Raw genomic sequence first — 20,949 nt, 5'->3', positions numbered from 1 at the left:
CCTTATGCTTATTAGGCATTATGGTGCACTGAGGGCTGGGTTACCAGTGCAAGGATGTGCCCCCAGCCACCCTGCCCCTTTCAAAAAATATCAGCAGAGTGGGCCACCGGGTAGGCCCGCCCCCTGTGCACCAAAATACCTAATTAGCATAAGGATTTAACTCATAATAGCATGGAAGCTGCACCGAGGATTAAGGTAAAGGACATACCTTCATTCTCAGCACCCTGTGCGTGTTAGGGAGGTGCTTCTAACCTGTTGATAGTTTCCCTTTAAAGAGACAGTTTCATCAGAAAATGACTTATTGTTTAAATAATGTTTAAACATATTTAATATTTTTTTGTGACATTTCTTAAAATTTTTCCATTTTTCTATGTATAATATATAATTAATCTGGAAATGTTGTAGTTTTTATTCTCACCACTGGGGCTAAAACTAAGCTGAGACTTCCTGTTCTGCCTAGGTGACAAGGGGAGGCTGCTGTAAAGTGATCTGCACAGCATTACAGCAACATGTGACCACAAGGTAGATAGCATCAATACAAGACAATAGCAACTCCCTGTGGAATGATCCTTTCAAAGGTCACAAAGCGCGCTAAACAATGTTTTACATTTATCTAAAAGGGACAAACTCTGTCTATTGTCGTCTATGTCCATGAGGCTTGCTGTAAAGCATGTCACTAAATGCTGTTAAAAAATGTAGGTGACGTATTCCCTTTAAGTTCTGGAAGCATAGAAGGATATATTAACCCCTTAGTGACCCATGACGTATCTGATACGTCATGGTGCCGCGGGGGGTGTTTAGAGCGGGGTCCCGCCGGGACCCCCCTCTGAACGGCGCTGATCCCGGCTGACATGTGCAGCCGGGGAGCGCCTCTATTAGGCGGCACGGGTCCCGTTCCCGCAACGGCTAATTAAGCCTCTAAGTGCAGCTGTCAAACTTGACAGCTGCACTTAGAGGCTTCAGACCTCACGTCCCTGGTGTCTAGTGGGACGGATCTCCCCCCCGCGATGCGACCGCGCGGAGGAGATCCGTTCTTCTGCCCGTGCTGGGCCTCAGCGTCGGAATGATGCTGATCCCGGTTTTGCAATAGATTGCTATGGCCTGCAGCAGTCCCCAGGGGGGCTTCTAGTTAAAGTAAAAATAAAAGCAAAAATGTTTTTTTCATTAATAAAAAATCCCCTCCCCTATTAAAAGTCCAAATCACCCCCCTTTTCCCATTTTATAAATATAAATAAATAAATAAACAAATAAACAAACATGTTTGGTATCGCCGTGCGCGTAATCGCCCAAACTAATAATTAATCACATTCTTGATCTCGCACGGTAAACGGCATAAGCGCAAAAAAATTCCAAAGTGCAAAATTGCGCATTTTTGGTCGCATCAAATCCAGAAAAAAATGTAATAAAAAGTGATCAAAAAGTCGTATATGCGCAATCAAGGTACCGATAGAAAGAACGCATCATGGCGCAAAAAATGACACCTCACACAGCCGCATAGCCCAAAGGATAAAAGCGCTATAAGCCTGGGAATGGAGCGATTTTAAGGAACATATATCTGTTAACAATGGTTTGAATTTTTTACAAGCCATCAGATAAAAGAAAAGTTATACATGTTACATATCGTTGTAATCGTAACAACTTGAGGAACATGCATAACCAGTCAGTTTTACCATAGGGCGAACGGCGTAAATGCAAAACTCCCCGAAATCAAAACAAATTCCTTTTTTTTTTTCAATTTGACAGCGCAAATGATTTTTTTCCGGTTTCGTAGCATATGTTATGGAAAAATAATGCCTGTCATTGCAAAGTACAATTGGTTTCGCAAAAAATAAGTGCTCATATACGTCTCTAGGTGAAAAAATGCAATTGCTATGGATTTTTAAACATAAAGTGGAAAAAGCAAAAATGCAAAAATGAAAATTGGCTTTGACCTTAAGGGGTTAAAGGTACTGTATGTCTCCTTGTCTGTTTTATTTATTACAGCCAGAAACCTTTGAGAGTCTATAGAAATGAACTGTAAACCAGGAATATCTTAGATTCATAGACTCATCCAGCTCAGACACTGTCTTTTCCTCATTGCCATTTGAATTTTATGGTTGTACAACAAACTGCACAAAGCATTCTCTCCAGGACAAAAAAACAAAAAAACAAATGACAATTCCATTTTGTTATCGATTTTTATATTTTCTTGTTAAAAGTTTTTCTTTTTTTCTTGCTGCTCGTAACTGCGGAGCCAAAGTTCTATTGATAGAGAAGTCACCGGGTCACATCTACTGAATGGCAGATTTACTGTAATTTCAGCCGAGGTGAGATCACATTGTTTCTTTCTCCGTAACCCTGAGAAGTTTTTGAATTGATTGTTATGGAAACTAGTTACAGGGAAATTGCACCTGTTTGGATTTCTTTATATAAAGCAAACAGCTTAGTATGTGAAGAGAGGATTCAATGTATGGTTCTTCTAGATATTAGAGAGCACCTATCGCGACCAAACAAAAAGGCGGCTGTAGATGTGTAATGGATTTAATCGAGTTAATGGAACGTTGAGTGTTATTATGTGCGTACTAAAAACCCCCTTTTCCCTTCTCCGCTGGTTTAAATACATTTCTATTCTTATCTGTGTTATTGGGGGGGGGGGGGGGGGGGGATAAATGGATATGGATGCAGATAGATAGATAATAGATAGGAGATAGATAGATAGGAGATAGATAGACAGATAGATAGATAGATAGATAGATAGATAGATAGATAGATAGGAGATAGATAATAAAAATTAGACATTTAGATATGTTCAACAAAATAGACAGATAGGTAGATAGTCACAATACAGATATGAGATCAAGAGAGAGAGGGGGAGAAGGGATAGATAGATAGGAGATAGATAGATAGATAGATAGATAGATAGATAGATAGATAGATAGATACATAGATAGATAGATAGATAGATTATATAGATAGATAGATAGATAGATAGATAGATAGATAGATAGATAGATAGATAGATAGATAGATAGATAGATAGATAGATAGGAGATAGATAGATGATAGATAGATAGATAGATGATAGATAGATAGATAGGAGATAGATAGATAGATAGATAGATAGATAGATAGATAGATAGACAGATGAAACATAAAAATTAGACATATAGATATGTGCAATAAATAGACAGGTAGATAGCCACAATAGAGATCGATAGATAGATAGATAGATAGATAGATAGATAGATAGATAGATAGATAGATAGATATTGAATAGATGGACAGATACAGTATATATTGAATAGATAGGAGATAGTTATTGAATAGATAGATAGATAGATAGATAGATAGATAGATAGATAGATAGAGATTTGCAAAAGAGCAGCACAGCCCTTTCAGGATCCTGGAAAAGCTAAGTGTCAGCAGGGTTAAGAGATGATTCAAAGTCTCCTTCACTCAATATCAAGCAGGAATCACTGTAGCACTCTAAAATAGGATATATACATATTTTGACATAAGGAAAAAAATCATCATTTAGATTCCTATTAGTTAGATAGATGCATAAGATAAAGATAGGATAGATAGATAGATAGATAGATAGATAGATAGATAGATAGATAGATAGATAGATAGGAGATAGATAGATAGATAGATAGGAGATAGATAGATAGATAGGAGATAGATAGATAGATAGATAGATAGATAGATAATAGATAGATAGATAGATAGATAGATAGATAATAGATAGATAGATAGATAGATAGGAGATAGATAGATAGATAGATAGATAATAGATAGATAGATAGATAGATAGATAGATAGATAGATAGATAGATAGATAGATAGATAGATAGATAGATAGGAGATAGACAGATAGGAGATAGATAGATAGATAGATAGATAGATAGATAGATAGGAGATAGATAGATAGGAGATAGATAGATAGATAGATATGCAGATAATCCACAGCACTCTAGCGTAGTGAAAAAAGCTCAACAAACTGTGTTTATTCAGTCAACCCATAGTGCAACATTTCAAGCACAACGTTTCAGTGACTCTCTGTCACCATTTTCACGCTTCAATAATTATTATTTTTTTTTAGTTATCATGGAAAACACGGCACTTCCTGTTTTCTTACTTTTTTTCTCAAAAGACAGGAAACAGTCAGAAAACAGGAAGTCCTGTGTATCCCAGGCCATCTGAGCGCTCAGAGAGAGAGAAGGCAGTCATGTGACTGATGGACACATTGAGCCGTGACTCTCTGTACTGGCCGGAGTTCCTGTGTTTAGTCTGTTTTTTTTTCAACCAGCACAAGTAAGAAAATCTGCCTTCAGGAGACTGGACCTGGATTTCTGGTAAGTATAGCTTTGTTTTACAGCATGATAACAAAAAATAATGAATGTATATCGCAATCTTGCTTTATATCACATCTACTGTTGATTTAAATTTTAAAAATTATAACGACAGTGACACTTTAAGTTTACAGAACTAAAAAGTCACATGACCAAACATTTAAACTGCTTTGATTATATCCAAATTAAAATAAGTATACATTTCTTTATTCCGGCCGTTTTGCATACTGTATGTTTTCTGCTATTAATATTCTGTTAAGCTAGAAACAGCAATGCTATCTGGTAGGGTACTGTATGCCAGCAGTATTTTATCTCCATCTGTAGACGCATTTGTATTGGGCTGCATGTATTCTCTGAGGATCTCTTCAATTACAAGTTAATTTAGTTTTCTTATGTTGGTACTTTTGATAGTCTAGAAAGGTTAATGGTGTTCATTTTGTTCTACTGATAGCGAATTAAAGGAATTTTTTTTACATGTTTATTTTTATTTTATTTATTTTATTTTTTAGAGAAAAAAGAGGTAACTGCCAAGTAAGTATAAAACAGACTCTGAAATGTCACAATGAGAGACCCATAATTAGATTGATCGTGGTTGTCACTCATCTGTCTCCATGTATAAAACCAATCCAGTACTCAGAATAGTCTTTTGGAGATGTAATAATTATGTCGATGCAATTCTTTAATGATCCTATAATGATGACTCTGCAGTTTCACAAAAGGAATAGAAATGTTGATGTTAAAGAGAAAGAAAAGTGATTGAACAGCTCAGGCCTTTCCCTCCATTGATCAATGTCTGGTCTGGATGCCCACATGCTGCTTATGTGGTGGGCAGTGGCCATCACAGGAATAGGGCTATGAATCCCATACACAGCAAGCTGCCATGCTTTTTTTTTAAGGAAATGTCCCGCCACAAGTATTTTATACCACACAGCGGTGGTGGTGGTGGTGGTGGGGGCATAAACTATGTTAAAACTCGCTTCTTCAGCAATGGATTATGACTTCTGGACCCCCGCTGGGCTCCAGGATCTTCTGCCCAGCCAATGTTGACGGCCCGATCAGCCATTCAGTGACTGAGGTGGACTATGAAGATAAAGCATATATGCCACTCAACATTAAAAACACTAAAATGTTATTAGTCCAGCTACCGTCCCAGCCCAGACTCAACACACTACCTGACCCCAGACACAGCACATGAATAAAATGCAAGAAAAAATCCCCCAAACTATTACAAAAATAGTGGGTAATGCAGTGACTAATAAAAATAAAAAGTGTACAGAAAACAATATCACCATGTGTGGTCCAGTAGATATTAATGTCCAGTAGATTCCCAATGTCACTATCACATTGGTAAAATTGGGCAGCTATTGAATATCGCCCGCCTCCCTCTTGTTTCGGAAGTCTACCTTGCAAAAAGGCAAGAGGGGGGATATGGAGAAATGGAGAGCAGAATAGGAAGGATTTTTTTTTTTTTTTGCTCCTCGGATAAACACTTTAAAGCTTATTATGTAAGTTCTGCATTGGTCTCGCCATGTTCTGCAAAGATGCGGGGCAGTGTCAGTTTTATTTCCCTGCATTGATCTTTTAAGACTGAATGAGAGACCAGTGTAGGACCAGGCTTTTTGTTCAGGATAGGAATATTGCTAGGCCAGGGTTAGAGCTAAGCAAGGTAAGGTGTTTTTTTTCTGGCTGTTGTCACTTGTCTCTGGTGTGATTGTGAGTAGAGATGATCCAACAGGGCCGAGGTTCAGGTTCGTATGAACCCGAAGCATTGGCATTTGACTCCCGCTGCCTTCCCGTTTCGTGGGAAAGGCAGAGACAGCCCGAGTACCGCCTGGAAAACAGGGATACAGCCTAGGTAATAGGCTATATCCCTGTTTTCCAGGTGGTACTCGGGCTGTCTCCACCTTCCCCACAAAACGGGAAGGCAGCAGGAGTCAAATGCCGATGGTTCGTACGAATCTGAACCTCGGCCCCGATCAATGATCTCTAATTGTGAGGTGATTATCAGTGATATTAAATTTGTCTATCTATCTATCTCCTATCTATCTATCTAACTATCTATCTATCTCTTCTATCTATCATTCTATTTTTGTAGACGTTCTCAATGTTGTAGACATTCTTTAAAAAAAGTCTTGACAAATCCCTTGTATTTTGAGCCTACATTCATGTGTCAGTTCTCTCTGAATCCTGTTCATCTACAGGCACTAGAAGAGGAGGAAGATAAAGGGGGGAACACATGACTGCGGGATGAGACAATAGACAGGTTTATTTGTAGTGTGTAACCATGGAGACACAAAGACTTCCATAGGAGCTATGTGGGGGTAAGGTACTTTTTAATTACTTCCTTTTTTTTTTTTGTTAAGTGTTTTACATTGGCTTTTCATACAAATGAACTAAACTAAACTACACTCGGTGAATGGGGCTCAGCTGCAATACACACACATCGGGGGTCGGAGTTTCTGGAGTTTCTAATATTGGGGGGGAAAGATTACACTTATGTTATTGTTATCAAGGTTACCAGATTTTGTATTACTTTTTTTTTATAATATTTTATAGCAGTGTTGATTTAATTTTTCATATAGGTTTTAGTGACTAAGAAGACGCATTTTGGGGTCTGTTGCACAAATTAGTTACTATATAGAAGGGAACGGATTAGACTGAGATCAATAGATATACTACTAAAGCTTAAAAAAAAAATCCCTGGAAAAGCAAGAGGTGACATCTCAGCTGTAAAGACTTCTTTTGGGCCTAATGATATGTGACTAGGAGAGACAATGCGGGAGCCTGGCATTCCACAACTGCTGCTTTCTATGGAAACCTTAATGGTGTGCGTAATTAGAATATTCCCTAGCAACAGCTCACAGATTGCTAACTCGCTACTTAAAAGTATTGTGGCTTTTTATATATCAAGGACCCAAACGTGAATGCATTGATTAGACTCCCAAAGGACGTTTAATCTGATAAATGCAACTCTAAGACTCTAAGTACTGTAAAGGGAATGAGTCATCAGGAAATGACCCGCTGATTAAATCGAGAGATTTTACATAACTTTTTGGAATTTTTGATTTTTTTTTTTTTTTACGTAATTATTGGTATTAAAAACAAAAAAAAAAAAAATATTTTACAAAAATAAAATTCCTGCAAGTAATATTTAATCACCCAATACTTCCTGTCCTGATATCATATTCGGAAGTCATTTTTTGATCATCCCAGTCAGAATTACAATGAACCGACAGGAAAGAATCTCCCAAAATTTGAGGTTGAGTTACTCGAATGGGATGTTGGCTTAGATTTAGATTCAACCATACATAGTTTCTATACCAGAAGCTGACTATGTGACCAGCCTGAGACACCTCACTATTCTTAGTACAGAAATAGGGACTCCTCCCTCTTAGAGGAGTTCCTGCTTTTGTACTCAATTCACTCAAAACAATCCCCCAAAAATTCAGACTTCACCAAATCAATTTGCTTTAGTAACCATAATATACAGATAACACAGGATACATCATTGACAATAGGTCATGTCACGGCTCACCTTCTCCCCCATCCTCTACAATGACCTTTGCAAATGCCCATGACCCTTCCTCGTGCGTCATCTCCAGACTACATGTTGAGGCCATGTTCACATGACTTATAACACTGGCCGTTCTGTGACCCAGCCGGATCACAGAACAGCCGATGTTACTGAAGATCATTCCAGCCGGTATTGCAGTTTGGATGCGGGCGCAGAACTGGCAGGTTCTCTGCGGCCGCAGAAAACTGACATGTCAGTTTTTCCTGCGGCCAAATGGAATCCCGGCCGGAGCGTATACTATGTGTATATGCTCTGGCCTGGATTTTATTCATTCACATACAAAGTATGTGTTGTATAAATGACAGCCATTGTTGCAATTTGCAATAACGGACGTGATTTATACAACACATAGGTTGTGTGAACATGGCCTGATACTGTATAAGTGCATACTTCAATGCCGTAATCAGAAAGATTTTCCCCTTAACAATGTAGAGAAAAGTTCTGTAATGCTTTCTTGTCCTCCCTTCCATGCTTGACCCTGTTTAGGACTCAGCTTTTAGCTGTCAACCAAGCGAGGTCAGGTATGGGACGAGGAGTGAGGGGAAGTTACAGCCCTCAGCAGCTCAGGAGTTTGAGAAACTCTTTTTGAGACTTTTCACAAGAGAATATAGGCATTTTTCTATGTTCTGATTCCACAGACAGTTATATGAAAGGTACCATGTGTCTTCTTGTCCTAACAGCTATCTAAGGGCCCTATTACATGAAGCAATTATCTGCCAAATTAGGGCGATTCGGGCAGATATCGATCCATGTAATAAAGACATTGTTATGTTTCAACAGGTTTAAAAATCATTGCGGGCCAACCACTCATTGGTATGTGTAATAGTGATTCATGGCTTATGACTTACCTGCTCAGGTTCCCTTGGTGTCCTGCTGCATTTTCCCCATGTTTCCTATTGACTGCAGCACCACTGAAGTTTCTAAAGCAGTTTCTGCAGTGACAGACCGCTCAGCCAATCACTAGCCAAGATAGGACAGTGCTGCAGCCAGTGATTGGCTGAGCGGCCTGTCACTCCAGAGGCGTCTTCGGTGCTGGCTGCGGTCAGCGAGGAAAAAATAGCCGGACACCGGGGAGTCTAAACATTGCTAATGATACCTGTGCAGCCCTTACTAAACAATATCTGTAAGCGAGTACCAACCTATCAGATCGGTGCTCGCTTACCCTACTAATCATATTGTGTAATACAGCCCTCCACAGTTAAGAATATGAATTATAGCCAACAGATTCTCTTTAACATGTTGCATATAAATACATAATTTACTAGTTTCCTGCATGTTGATGGGTGACTGGTCTACAAGCAGTGAAAAGCCCCACCCAATCATTGAAAAAACAAAAAACAAATATGGTCCAAAAAGATAAACTCAACACAAAAAAAGAGGAAAAATGTAAAGAAGCAGTTCACAAATTTTTTTTTATCCCCCCCCCCCGGGCAGGTGCTGGCAGGTATACTCACCGCAGCTGATCGGCTTGATTCCGGTCCTGCTGCGCCATTCAAATCGGGCGCAAGCTCACGTCCACCTCTGCTGTGACTCCACTTCTGTCTCCTGTGATTATACGCTGGAACTCACGCGCTTCAATGCATTCTCTATGGAAGCGCGTGACTTCCGACATTTAATCACAGGACAGAAAAGAGGATTTGAATGGCGTAGCGGGACTGGAATGAAGCCGTGTCGCAGGATATCAATAAGCTGCGGTGAGTATACGTGCCAGCGCCTACCCAGGGGGGAAAAATACTTTTTTTGTGAACTGCTTCTTTAACTTCTATTAAATTAAAATATAAACATTAAAATCACACTTTATATTGTTAATTAACTGATGTTGTTGTTTGTTTTTAAATTATTTTAAGTATAAATTATTCTACGTTTAGGGGAAAAAAAAACCCTACAGTGCAATAGTCAGCCAGTGGTTGGCCACTAATTATTTCTATTTGCTTCCTATGAATGGATTTCCTATGGCCGGAAGCATTTCTGGATTTTCCTTTGCCTAAGGCAAAGATTCAATTTATGGCCTCCAATCTAAAACTTTACAAGCTTGTAGTGGGGAAAGTTTCTTGTTGGCACGCTTTCTGTCACCTGGAGCGCGGCCAGACTCCCCTTCCCTAGATAATCTCCAGATTTGACTCATTTTAAGTATCTTGAAGAAACATTTTCCGAAAAAAAAAAAAAAAAAAGATCTATGTTTTCTTTGTTTGTTCACATGGTATAGCACTTTTTGATAGCTTATCTGGATATATCTTTTCTTTTCCTACATAGACCATAGATATTAAGCTTAATAACCAAATGGAAATCATTGCTTTTAGGTTAGTCTAAAAATAGATGGTATTTTCGTGCAGTACTTGGTAGACCTTAAATGCACTTTCGAAGAGAAGATCGCACGTCTTATTGCATTGGAAGCATATGAAGAAAAAAACAAAACATATCTAGAAAACACTTAGAATGTTACTCACGTAAACACTGCGGAACTTCTCCACTCCACGTGCCATTGCCGACACAGGTCAGCACAGCGGGGAAGGACAGTTCATAACCCGGTAAGCAAGCATAGCTAATGCTAAAACCCCAATCAAAATTAGTTCCTTCCAGTCTTCCATTAGAAACCTGAGGAGGGTATGGGCAAGTAACAGCTGCAAGACAAAACAGAAGCTGTCATTATCAGACCTCTTCTTGTATAAATTTAGTCTGTTGCAAAAATGTAACTATTCCCCAATCTAATGCTCTGAAAGATGCAAGAGTGGGAGTTTGACTGCTGAAATCAACTCCTACAGGTAGAGCAGAGGGACTGCAGGGTGCCCCCTTAAAAGGGTATGCCAGCAAAAAAAAAAAAAAACTTTCAAATAAACTGGTTTCAAAAAGTTATATAGATTTGTAATTTACTTCTATTTGTAAAATCTGAAGTCTTCCAGTACTTATCAGCTGCTGTATGTCTTGCAGGAAAATATGTTTTTTGTTTTCAGTCTGACACAGTGCTCTCTGCTGACATCTCTGTCCAGAGCAGCAGCAAATCTCTATACAAAATCTCCAGACTGGAAAGAATACAACACTTCCTGCAGGACATACAGCAGCTGATAAGAACTGGAAGACCTGAGTTTTTTAAACAGAAGTAAAACACAAATCCACATAACTTTCTGACACCAGTTGATTCAAAAGAAATAAAAATTTGTTAGAGTACCACTTTAAGACTTTAATAGACTGCTACTCCCCACATACAAATATTACTGTTTGTATCCAATACACAGACATAGAGGAATAGACAAGAAAGAAACCCTGTTTGACAGTAGGGTTTCAAGACTACTTCAGTCTCTTCAACAGTTGTCATATAACCTATACTGTGCCTTCAAGAAGACCCAAAGTCTTACTTATTTAATATTTGATAACTTTTTAGACTATCTTAACTACAAGACAATTTTTTCCCTTACAGAGAACAAAAATACTTTTTTGACTGGTTAACATAGTGTCAAAGTTCATTTCTTAAAGTAGCAGACCAGTTTTCTTTTTTTTTTTTTAAACTTTGCCTTACCAATACTTAGCAATGATAATCAGTGGCCCGCGACACGGCTTCATTCCGGTCATGTGGTGCTGCTCGGATCCCGCTGGCGGTAGCGTCATGGCTTCAGACCCTCTTCTTTCTACAGGTCTATTGAAGGCCAGAAGTCAGGGTCTCCAATACATTTCTATGAGAGAGCTTTGGAGACCCTGACTTCCAGACTCCTAAGCTGCAGAGCTGAAGATTTCTTGTGGATGCCAGGTGGATCAGAGTGGCGTCGTAGGGCCGGAATGAAGCCGCGCCACGGGACACCAATCATCATTGGTAAGTATATGTGGCAGCCTGCAGAAGGGGTGAGAAGAAAAAGGGAAAAAAAACTGGACCGCTTGTTTAATAAACATTTATTAAAGGAGAAGTCTGGCGAAAATTTTCATTTAAGTATTGTATTGCCCCCCAAAAGTTATACAAATCGCCAATATATACTTATTACGGGAAATGCTTATAAAGGGCTTTTTTCCCTGCACTTACTACTGCATCAAGGCTTCACTTCCTGGATAACATGGTGATGTCACTTCCTGGATAACAAGGTGATGTCACTTCCTGGATAAAATGGTGATGTCACTTCATAGATAACATGGTGATGTCACTTCCTGGATAACATGGTGATGTCACTTCCTGGATAACATGGTGATGTCACTTTCTGGATAACATGGTGATGTCACTTCCTGGATAAAATGGTGATGTCACTTCATAGATAACATGGTGATGTCACTTCCTGGATAACATGGTGATGTCACTTCCTGGATAACATGGTGATGTCACTTCCTGGATAACATGGTGATGTCACTTCCTGGATAACATGATGATGTTACGACCCGACTCCCAGAACTGTGCAGGCTGTGGCTGCTGGAGAGGATGATGGCAGGGGGACACTAAGGGACACCAGGCACTAGAGGGACACTGAGCATCCCTCTGCCATCATCCTCTCCAGCAGCCACAGCCCGCACAGCTCTGGGAGTCGGGGTGTGACATCACAATGTTATCCAGGAAGTGACATCACCATGTTATCCAGGAAGTGACATCACCATGTTATCCAGGAAGTCACATCACCATGTTATCCAGGAAGTGACATCACCATGTTATCCAGGAAGTGACATCACCATGTTATCCAGGAAGTGACATCACCATGTTATCCAGGAAGTGACATCACCATGTTATCCAGGAAGTGAAACCTTAATGCAGTAGTAAGTGCAGGGAAAAAAGCACTTTATATGCATTTCCCGTAATAAGTGTATATTGGTGATTTGTATAACTTTTGGGGGGCAATACAATACTTAAATAATAAAATTTGCCGGACTTCTCCTTTAATGTGTTTGCTATGTTTTTTTGGCTTTGAATATCTAGCTGGAATTAGTTTAACAAAGGGAATAGAAGGAATGGGTTAATGTAAGCAGGAAAAGAGAGACTTACTTATTAATAACATCTTACCTTTGCAAACCGGGACAACTCCACTCCAGGTCCCATTACTTGTACATGTACGTGTAAGCGAGCTCTTAGGATCCATCGTGTATCCAGGTTGACAAATATATGTGACATTCTGTCCAACAATGTAATCTTCTCCATATCTGATGCCATTGGCTGGGACACCTGGATCTCCACAGCTGATGACTGTATGGGAGATTACAAAGCATTACTATCAATCTGTTAAAAAGTTGAGTCCGTATTTAGGAAACAGCAGTTCTCTCTCTGGGTAAATATAAAAGTTTTGGCCGCCTACAGTCTCAACGACATGGAGCTTATTGACATGAAAGTGATTAAAGAAGAAGTCCTGGAAAATTGAGTCCGATGCCCATAGAGAATGACTGCTCCAGGACTTCGATGAAGGGGTAAGTATAAGGGGCTCCACCAGGGGGTCGGGCGGGCTTCACCCCGGCAGCCGGGGTGACAGGTTCCCTTTGAAATCTTTTAAATTTTGCTTTTGTTATTCAATAAGCAGAAAGTTTCCAACAAAAAAACTTAAATGTAGTTAAAATGTAATCTTTAAAGCCTTCTGGAATGTGATAGCAACATGATAAATTGGTTCCAGATAGCGAGGCCCTCCACTATTTGTTAAACACAAGAGGGAGAAGAGCTTGGTTGTATACTGTGTCTTTTCATTTCTGCTCTGCTTGACTCTCCTTGAAGAGCATAACAGGTGTAGTGTTTGAAGTCTGTTTTTGAGCCAGTACATTGCTTGCTTCACTTGTCGAGGAAAAATGAGCATAGCCTGGTGGTAATTCAAGTAAGCTTTTCTGACCCATCGTTTTAGGAATTGTTGGGGTCAGAAAGTTATGGTTTCAGCACTTCGATTCCTGAACACTTTGAAAACGTATTACTAGTGTTAAGCAAACCTTTCAAACTGTTCAGGTTCGTCAACGTTCTCCGAACTAAAACGCTTCATTTCCGGTGGCTGCACAAGTTGGATGATGATCTAGGGCTGCCAGGAAAACATGGATAGAGCATATGGCATAAAATGGCAAAAAAGTTAAAAAAATGTTTAGCCGCACTCAATAAAAGTAAAAAAATGGCCACGATATATATAGTGGATGTACGCTGGAGCAGGTCGTAGTCCCCAATATGGTCAGATAGGTATTCACATAATAAATCCAGGGTAGGTATCCAAACAGCTGATCTCTGTGCACATTATGGAATAAATTGATGTTTGGATACCTATCTGGATGCTCCAGGACTTAATTTATTCAGTGAGTACCTATCTGACCGTGTTCTGGATTCCGACCTGCTCCCGTGTGCATCCACTACATCTAGCGTGCTGCTAAACACTTTTTGAACGTTTTTTTGCCATTTTATGCCATAGGCTCTATCCATGTTTTCCTGGCAGCCCTAGAGTGTCATTCTAGAGTGCTGCTAAAAACTTTTTGAACTTTTTTGCTTTGTGGCTATGTGATTATCACATGTCAAATGTATTTTTTATATAATATGTAGGGTATATACTGGATATATGAAATATGAATGTTGCATGACAAATATGCCAGTTTTTCCCTCACGTTCAAATCACTCACTTGTGCAGTTGGGCAGCGCCCCCGACCATGTGCCATTAGCTGTGCATTGTCTGATGTTTGATCCAGAAAGTATATAGCCATCCACACAGGAGTATATAACTGAGCTGGAGAAGGTGGTTCCATCCACACGAAATACTCTTCCATTTGCCGTGGTTCCAGGATTCCCACATTGAATGGCTGTAATAAAATAATAGACAAGATAAATACATTGGTTATAAATTCAAATAATTAAATAAACAAAAATAATGTATAAAAACATCTAAAAAATAAAGCCTGAATGAAAAGTTTTTACGTGACTTCCATTGTTAGAAAACTTTTATTTCATTACCATTTCCATATTTTCCCCTTTACGACTTTGTGACTTTGTCATGCAGTTGTCTATGTTTAGACTGTGTTTTTTAGGATTTCATTTTTATTTTTTTCCCAGATACCACATCAGTCTCTGCCAGCCACTTCTGACACTCTGTTGAGCTATCTAGCTGTCTCTCCTATTATTGACAACCTAACAGCGTGATGTGCGAATAAGCATACATTATACATTCAGCTCCTTTTATGAATGTTTTCCAAGCTCAATTACTCCGGGAAAAAGGTTGGACAGTGTTAGACTATAGACTGGAGGAGGAATAGGAAGACTGAGATGTTTCAGATCTCTTAATGACACCTCAGCACATTCTATCTGAAGAGTTTCTGGAAACTTAATGGTCTAGAACTTAATTGGTAAAATACACGATTTCAATATTAATGGGAAAAAAAAATATTTAAAGCAAGCCGAAGCTTCCAATGGTTAGGTAGTTTGTCTGAGCGAAAAGTAATTGAAAAGATACAATGTTTAATGTGTTAACTAAAACTGAACAGATAGTGAAATGTTCAATTTATCCAATTATTAGGCCAAAACTAGGGAATTGTGATGGAAATTCATGTACGGGTAATGGTCCAATTTCTATCTATGACCTTAATATCTAGTAATATTGCTACTTTGTAAATTATAAGAAAGTGCAGACTGGTTATTTGTAGAGAAGAGTGTAACTCAAGCATGCTCGATTATGATACTGGTGGCTGAATATGTTGGATGTAGCCCTACTGAGTCCTGAAAAATGTGGCTACAGCCTATGGACTATGGCTGTATACATGATTTCCAGTACTCTCTCGGACTGCATCCAACTTCTTCAGCCAGTGGTATCCAAACGCTGAATAGTCGGACTCAAGCATAATCGAGTTGCTTTCTTCTCTAGTCATCTGTCCACGTCCTTATGTCTCCCATAGAAAAATAGTTGAGTTGCTGTAGAACAGAGGTGTCAAATTCAGGCCCTCCAGCAGTTGCAAAACTACAATTCCCATCATGCCTGGACAACCCAAGCTTTAACTTGTAGTTTTGTAACAGCTGGAGGGCCTGGGTTTGACACCTGTGTTAAAGACCGTTTTGGTCATAGACCCAGCTACTAGTGTCTTGTACACATTTCCATATTCTAAGAAAAATTAGTTTATTTTTAGTTTTCCAATATTTATTATTCTTTGGGTCAACATTTTGGGCAGAAAGGCAGGACTAGTGGTCCACAGCCAATGAGGAAGCTTTGTAGTGGGCTACACAACACTCTCTCCGGGACATGCCCTTAACAGGTGGGAGCCTCTCGAAAGTACTGTCATTGACTTAGGGTTTATCTGATTTTGACAAGACCTGTTGTGATAAATGGTTTGTACTCATGGAACTTGGCTGATGCTGCTACCCCCCTTCTCCATAACTTGTTGTTATCTGGAAGGGAAGCAATTGTTTTTTCTCATTACGTATATAAAATTGGTAAATTTGTTAACTATGACAACATTCAAGCCCGTCCGCAACCTGCCCCTTCCATTTTTGACTTTACTCTTGATACCGCTCCTCAAGCAATATCAGATCCTTACAAAACCTCTGTCTGTGCTCTCAAATTATCCGCTTTATACACAACTACCTCTAGCATTTTAACCCAGCTTCCACCATACTCCGGAAGTAAGTCACTATGCCATCACATTTGGCTTTCAACATGATTACAACCTTCAAAAGCAACTTGAAATCCCATCTGGAACACAGAAAAAAGGCAAATTTGGTCAGCTCTCCTAGAACACCATTCACACTAGGCAGGTGCAATTATTTTCATGTCTGTAGTGGATCTGTATCTTGCCATTGCGGTAAGCTGTTGCATTTTTCTGTGTTTTTGTGTACTTGAAATTCCATCTCTTCAGACTGGGCTACAACCTAAAATAACCCAGCCCTGCGACCAGCTGCTCCCCCCACCTAGTGCCTCCTTTCCCTCACCCTGTAGACTGTAACCTCTGGCGGGCAGAGTCTTCTCTCCCTCTGTACTAGTCTCTCGTATACCTAACTGAAGTTGTTTTTTTCTTGATCCTATCTTGCATACTGTATGTTAACCCCTTCTCATATGTAGAGTGCTCTGGAATCATGGGCAATCTACTTGGGCGAGCTGAAAAAAATATGCAACATTTTTGTGACTTTTTGAAGTTTACCCCAAGCATAGTGATGCTAGATCTTCTTCAAGGAGTATTCATGTTATGTAATCTTGAATGGGAATCTGACATTGAGGCATATGGTACATTACCAGCATTTTTAATCAAGGCCTTATTTGTCAACCAACCTTTATTAGCTTCTGAATGCACAATCCTTGTACACATTATTAGAGCACAAACAATGATGTATTGTTCTTAAAGGCATAGTAACAATTAAAAGCTTGTAGTAATAGGTCTGCTTTCCCACTGCCCTTGACCAAGCATTACAATCATTTCAAAAGAATAGGTGAATAGACATCAGATGGCTTATTCTTATGAAGATTCTGAAATCTTTTAATACATAAGTGTATTTCTTAAAGGGACTCCACCAAAAAAAAGATTCCCATTGTATTTACGCACTAGCGGTAGTATGAAGGACACAGCTTTTAAAAGGGTAAAAATGTATAGATGAGGTTGAGGAATGAAAAGGTGACTCTGAGGGCCTGCCTTACAAAGTTGTGCTATTGTATAGGTGCAACATCACCATTACAAGCTTTTAAAAGGTAGATAGGGCACTACAGCCTTGAAAAAGGTGTCAAGTGAAAGTGGGGAGATGAAGCATAAAGGTTAAAGGACAGCTCTTAGGAGTTATTTATGACAGTGGAAGTGATGAAAAAGAAAACATTAATGTCTCAAATAGTTACATGTTTAGGGAACCCTACTGCAGATTTCTATGATTAGACCTATAAAACATGTCCTATGTCCTATTAAACTTTATATGTTTCATTTATACATTTCCATAAGCCTGTATATGTGAAGGGAGAGGGGGACTACTACACAGAAATGGATAGAAATAGATCTCTGAGAGAATGGATCTACTGTACATCACTATTTTGCCCTCTCTTATACAGGCATAAAGAAGAGCATAAAGGAAATATATGAAGCACAACTATTAAATAAGAGGAATCCTTAGTTGGAGGCAGTGGAGAAGAAAATGAGGTCCTTTATTCGGCTCCAATTTAAGTCCCTTAAAATCCCATACCCCTAGCATATTTACTATTGAAATCTCTGGAGCTGTGTGTGAGGGACTACTTTGTATACAGATCAGTGGAAGGACATAGAAAAGGTCAACTGTGCTACCTAGAGATGAGCCGATTTACAGTACAAATGAAGAAAATCCCTTCATTAGCTCGGCAATCTGCTTATCAGCCTGCTGCTTTTGAAGTTCATGCCGCTCTGTGCTGCTTCACCCTGGGTGCCTGAAAAACCTGGATCCAGTCCTCGGAGACTTCTGCAAGGACTGGAACCAGCTTTTCCAGGCATCCGGGGTGGAGCAGCACAGAGCGGCATGAACTTCAAAAGCAGCAGGCTGATGAGCAGATTGCCGAGCAGAGTGTGTCATGGTGGCAACTAGAGGTGAGCGAACCTGATGAAAGTTCAGGTACGTAGATCGAGCCATAGGCTGTATTTATGTTTTCCAGGCAGTCCTTGGGTTGTATTAACCTTCTCCAGGCAGCAGAGTTTAAATGCTGATTTTTCAGGTTTGTGCAAACCCGAATGTGGTAACTGCTACAGGTTTCCCTTGCACTTGTTTTAATAAATCTTATGATTTTCTTTGCTAGAGGTTTCCATGCTCAAGGACATCACACGATTAAGCCACCGCTAAATCCTGTATTCAACATGGATGTTTCCCATAAGGCCACCTGCAATAAATAGTATGCAGCGCATGTTCGCCTTAATGCAAAGTTAAAACGTGCAATTATTGTTTACAGTAAGATGAATGGTCAGTCCATTATGTGAATTATGTCTCACTAACCATTTTATACCTCAATAAATCTCAACACTTTGTCACCACTGCTGTGAATGTGAAGTTAAGGACAATTATCTTTCAGGTCATTGTAGCTAATGTATATGCATTACGGTGGAAAACCCATCAGAAACCCTAGTAAGAGCTGTGCTCCAATAGAAAATGATGGTTTAATTAAAATTGTAGAAATGTTGGTGCAAGTTAACAGTGAAACAACTTTGCGAGAATGATTATAATTGGATGAATTGCAAATTATATGTATTTCTCTACAAATCTCGTTTATGAAGATGAAGCTGGAGGATATATCCCATCATTATCCCCCCCCCCCAACAAGAAACCATAATGGAATGCAGATGGGCCATATAATATATCAATGAGATCCAATGGTAGCACAAGGGATCAAATAGGATCTAAAGGAGTACTCCAGCAGGGGAGCACTTTTTCGCTGGGATCGGGGACGAGAAGGCTGAGGGAAAAGACGTCCACTCACCTCCCCGGTTCCAGCGGCTGGTCCCACATCGCGGCGCTCCGGTGCCCGGTTCCCGGCCGATTCCTGGTGTCTGCGTCAGACACCAGGAAGCTGCCGGGAACCGGGCACCAGAGTGCCGCGATGCGGGACCAGCCGCTGGAACCGGGGAGGTGAGTGGACGTCTTTTCCCTCAGCCACCGGTCCCAGCGAAAAAGTGCCCCCCTGCTGGACTACCCCTTTAATATGCCATAGATTTGACACAGAACAGTGGCTTTTGTTATGAATGGAAGTCACAATGATTATCTAAACTTTCATATCCTAATAGATGCATTGAAGTCAATGGGACTTCCGGTATACATCATTGCCGCAAGTCCCATAGACTTCCATTTAAGTTTCTGTACGCTGCTTGTTAGGACTCGGCCATACGTTCGACGTCCATAGCAGCCAGACTGCTTCTCATGTTTTGCTCTGCTCTGCTATTCCTTGATGTAGCAGTGGCCAGTGTTTCACTTGGCAATCAGCATAAGGTGTAGTGTGTTCACTGATTGTTGACTGACAGCTGACTCACCAGTCAGCTGTTGGTATCTGGGCAGGACCAGGAGCCTCAGTTCCAATCACGCCATGGGCTGGGACTCCAGGCTCCATACGTATCCTCACTTGTCTCATGTTCCTTGCCTGAGATAGTGCCTAGTTTACTAGTGTATCTTGACCTAGCATTCTTCCTGCATTATATTCTGATTATCTGGCTTATGACTTTGACTACCCCCTTGGACACGTTTTTGTACTGCATAGCTCGACTGTTTTGTACTGCATGCTGGAGTCTGATCAATCAGCATTTGGCCTATAGCTAAATCCATATTTTCCCGGACTACCTAGGACTACATCCAACCTCTTCTGCTGCTAAACGATTGGACTCAAGCTCAAGTTGCTCAAGTCGCATTGATCACTAATGTGTAACCAAGTGCCGATTACAGAGGTCAACGCTGGTTCGGGTTTGGGCTCTGGCTGTCTAATACAAGCCTAAGGCTGCATTCGCAAGTCTGTAAATTTTACAGAACTACATGATGTTGATACTGTTTGAATCTCTGTGGCACTGTAATGACAGAGCCACGCAGCTCTATCACAACAGTGTCGTGGAGATTCAACCCTTTTTCCCACTGCTGGCATGATGTTTATACATCAAACTGGGCAGGGAAACAATCCACAACAGTCAATCACCCACCGTAGGTCAGCAAAATTTATGGACGTGTGAATGCTGCCTAAGGCTATGTTCACACAATGGTTTTTCAGCTCCGTTTAAAATGACGAGACGTCATTTAGCAGCCTGGCCTCCCCTTGCAATGACGGCTGTTGGTACATTATTCTAGTTTGGGGTTACTAACTGGCCTTTGGGTGTGGCTTTTTTGAAAAGTCCATTGAATTTAATTGTAAAAATGGAGAAAGAACGATGAAAAAAGAAAAACGTTGTTTGCAAAGGACGTCCGAAAACAATGACCATGTTCATTATTTTGATCTACGGTAAACACGTCCGTTATTCAATACATTGTGCGCATTGGACATCCGCCTTCCCATTGACTTCAATGCATTGCCATTGCAGTGTTAAATCCTGGCAAAAACGGGCGTTTTTTTAAAATAGCAAAATCGTCCTTCTTTTCAATATTTTTAACGTTGTGTAAACATAGCCTAAGCCTGCCTAAATGGTTAATCTTTCCAACATACTTTTTCCTCGGTTCTACTTTAGAATAGTGAC

General features: G+C 40.0%; 1 protein-coding gene across 1 annotated transcript in view; it reads right to left on the bottom strand.

The window, feature by feature from the left end:
* CSMD3 (CUB and Sushi multiple domains 3) overlaps positions 1-20,949 on the bottom strand; it is a 467,563-nt gene that overhangs the window by 37,631 nt on the left and 408,983 nt on the right. The window contains exons 47-49 of the mRNA XM_069959625.1: positions 14,446-14,622; positions 12,875-13,054; positions 10,353-10,526 (exon numbers count right to left, since the gene is read on the bottom strand). Coding sequence (XP_069815726.1) covers positions 10,353-10,526; positions 12,875-13,054; positions 14,446-14,622 — 531 coding nt within the window. The remainder of the gene's footprint in view (positions 1-10,352; positions 10,527-12,874; positions 13,055-14,445; positions 14,623-20,949) is intronic.

The sequence above is a fragment of the Dendropsophus ebraccatus genome, chromosome 2 (genome assembly GCF_027789765.1).
Source record: "Dendropsophus ebraccatus isolate aDenEbr1 chromosome 2, aDenEbr1.pat, whole genome shotgun sequence".
Classification (NCBI taxonomy): domain Eukaryota; kingdom Metazoa; phylum Chordata; class Amphibia; order Anura; family Hylidae; genus Dendropsophus; species Dendropsophus ebraccatus.
The sequence above is the reverse complement of the archived record's forward strand: the minus strand, read 5'-3'. Positions and strand labels throughout refer to the sequence as shown.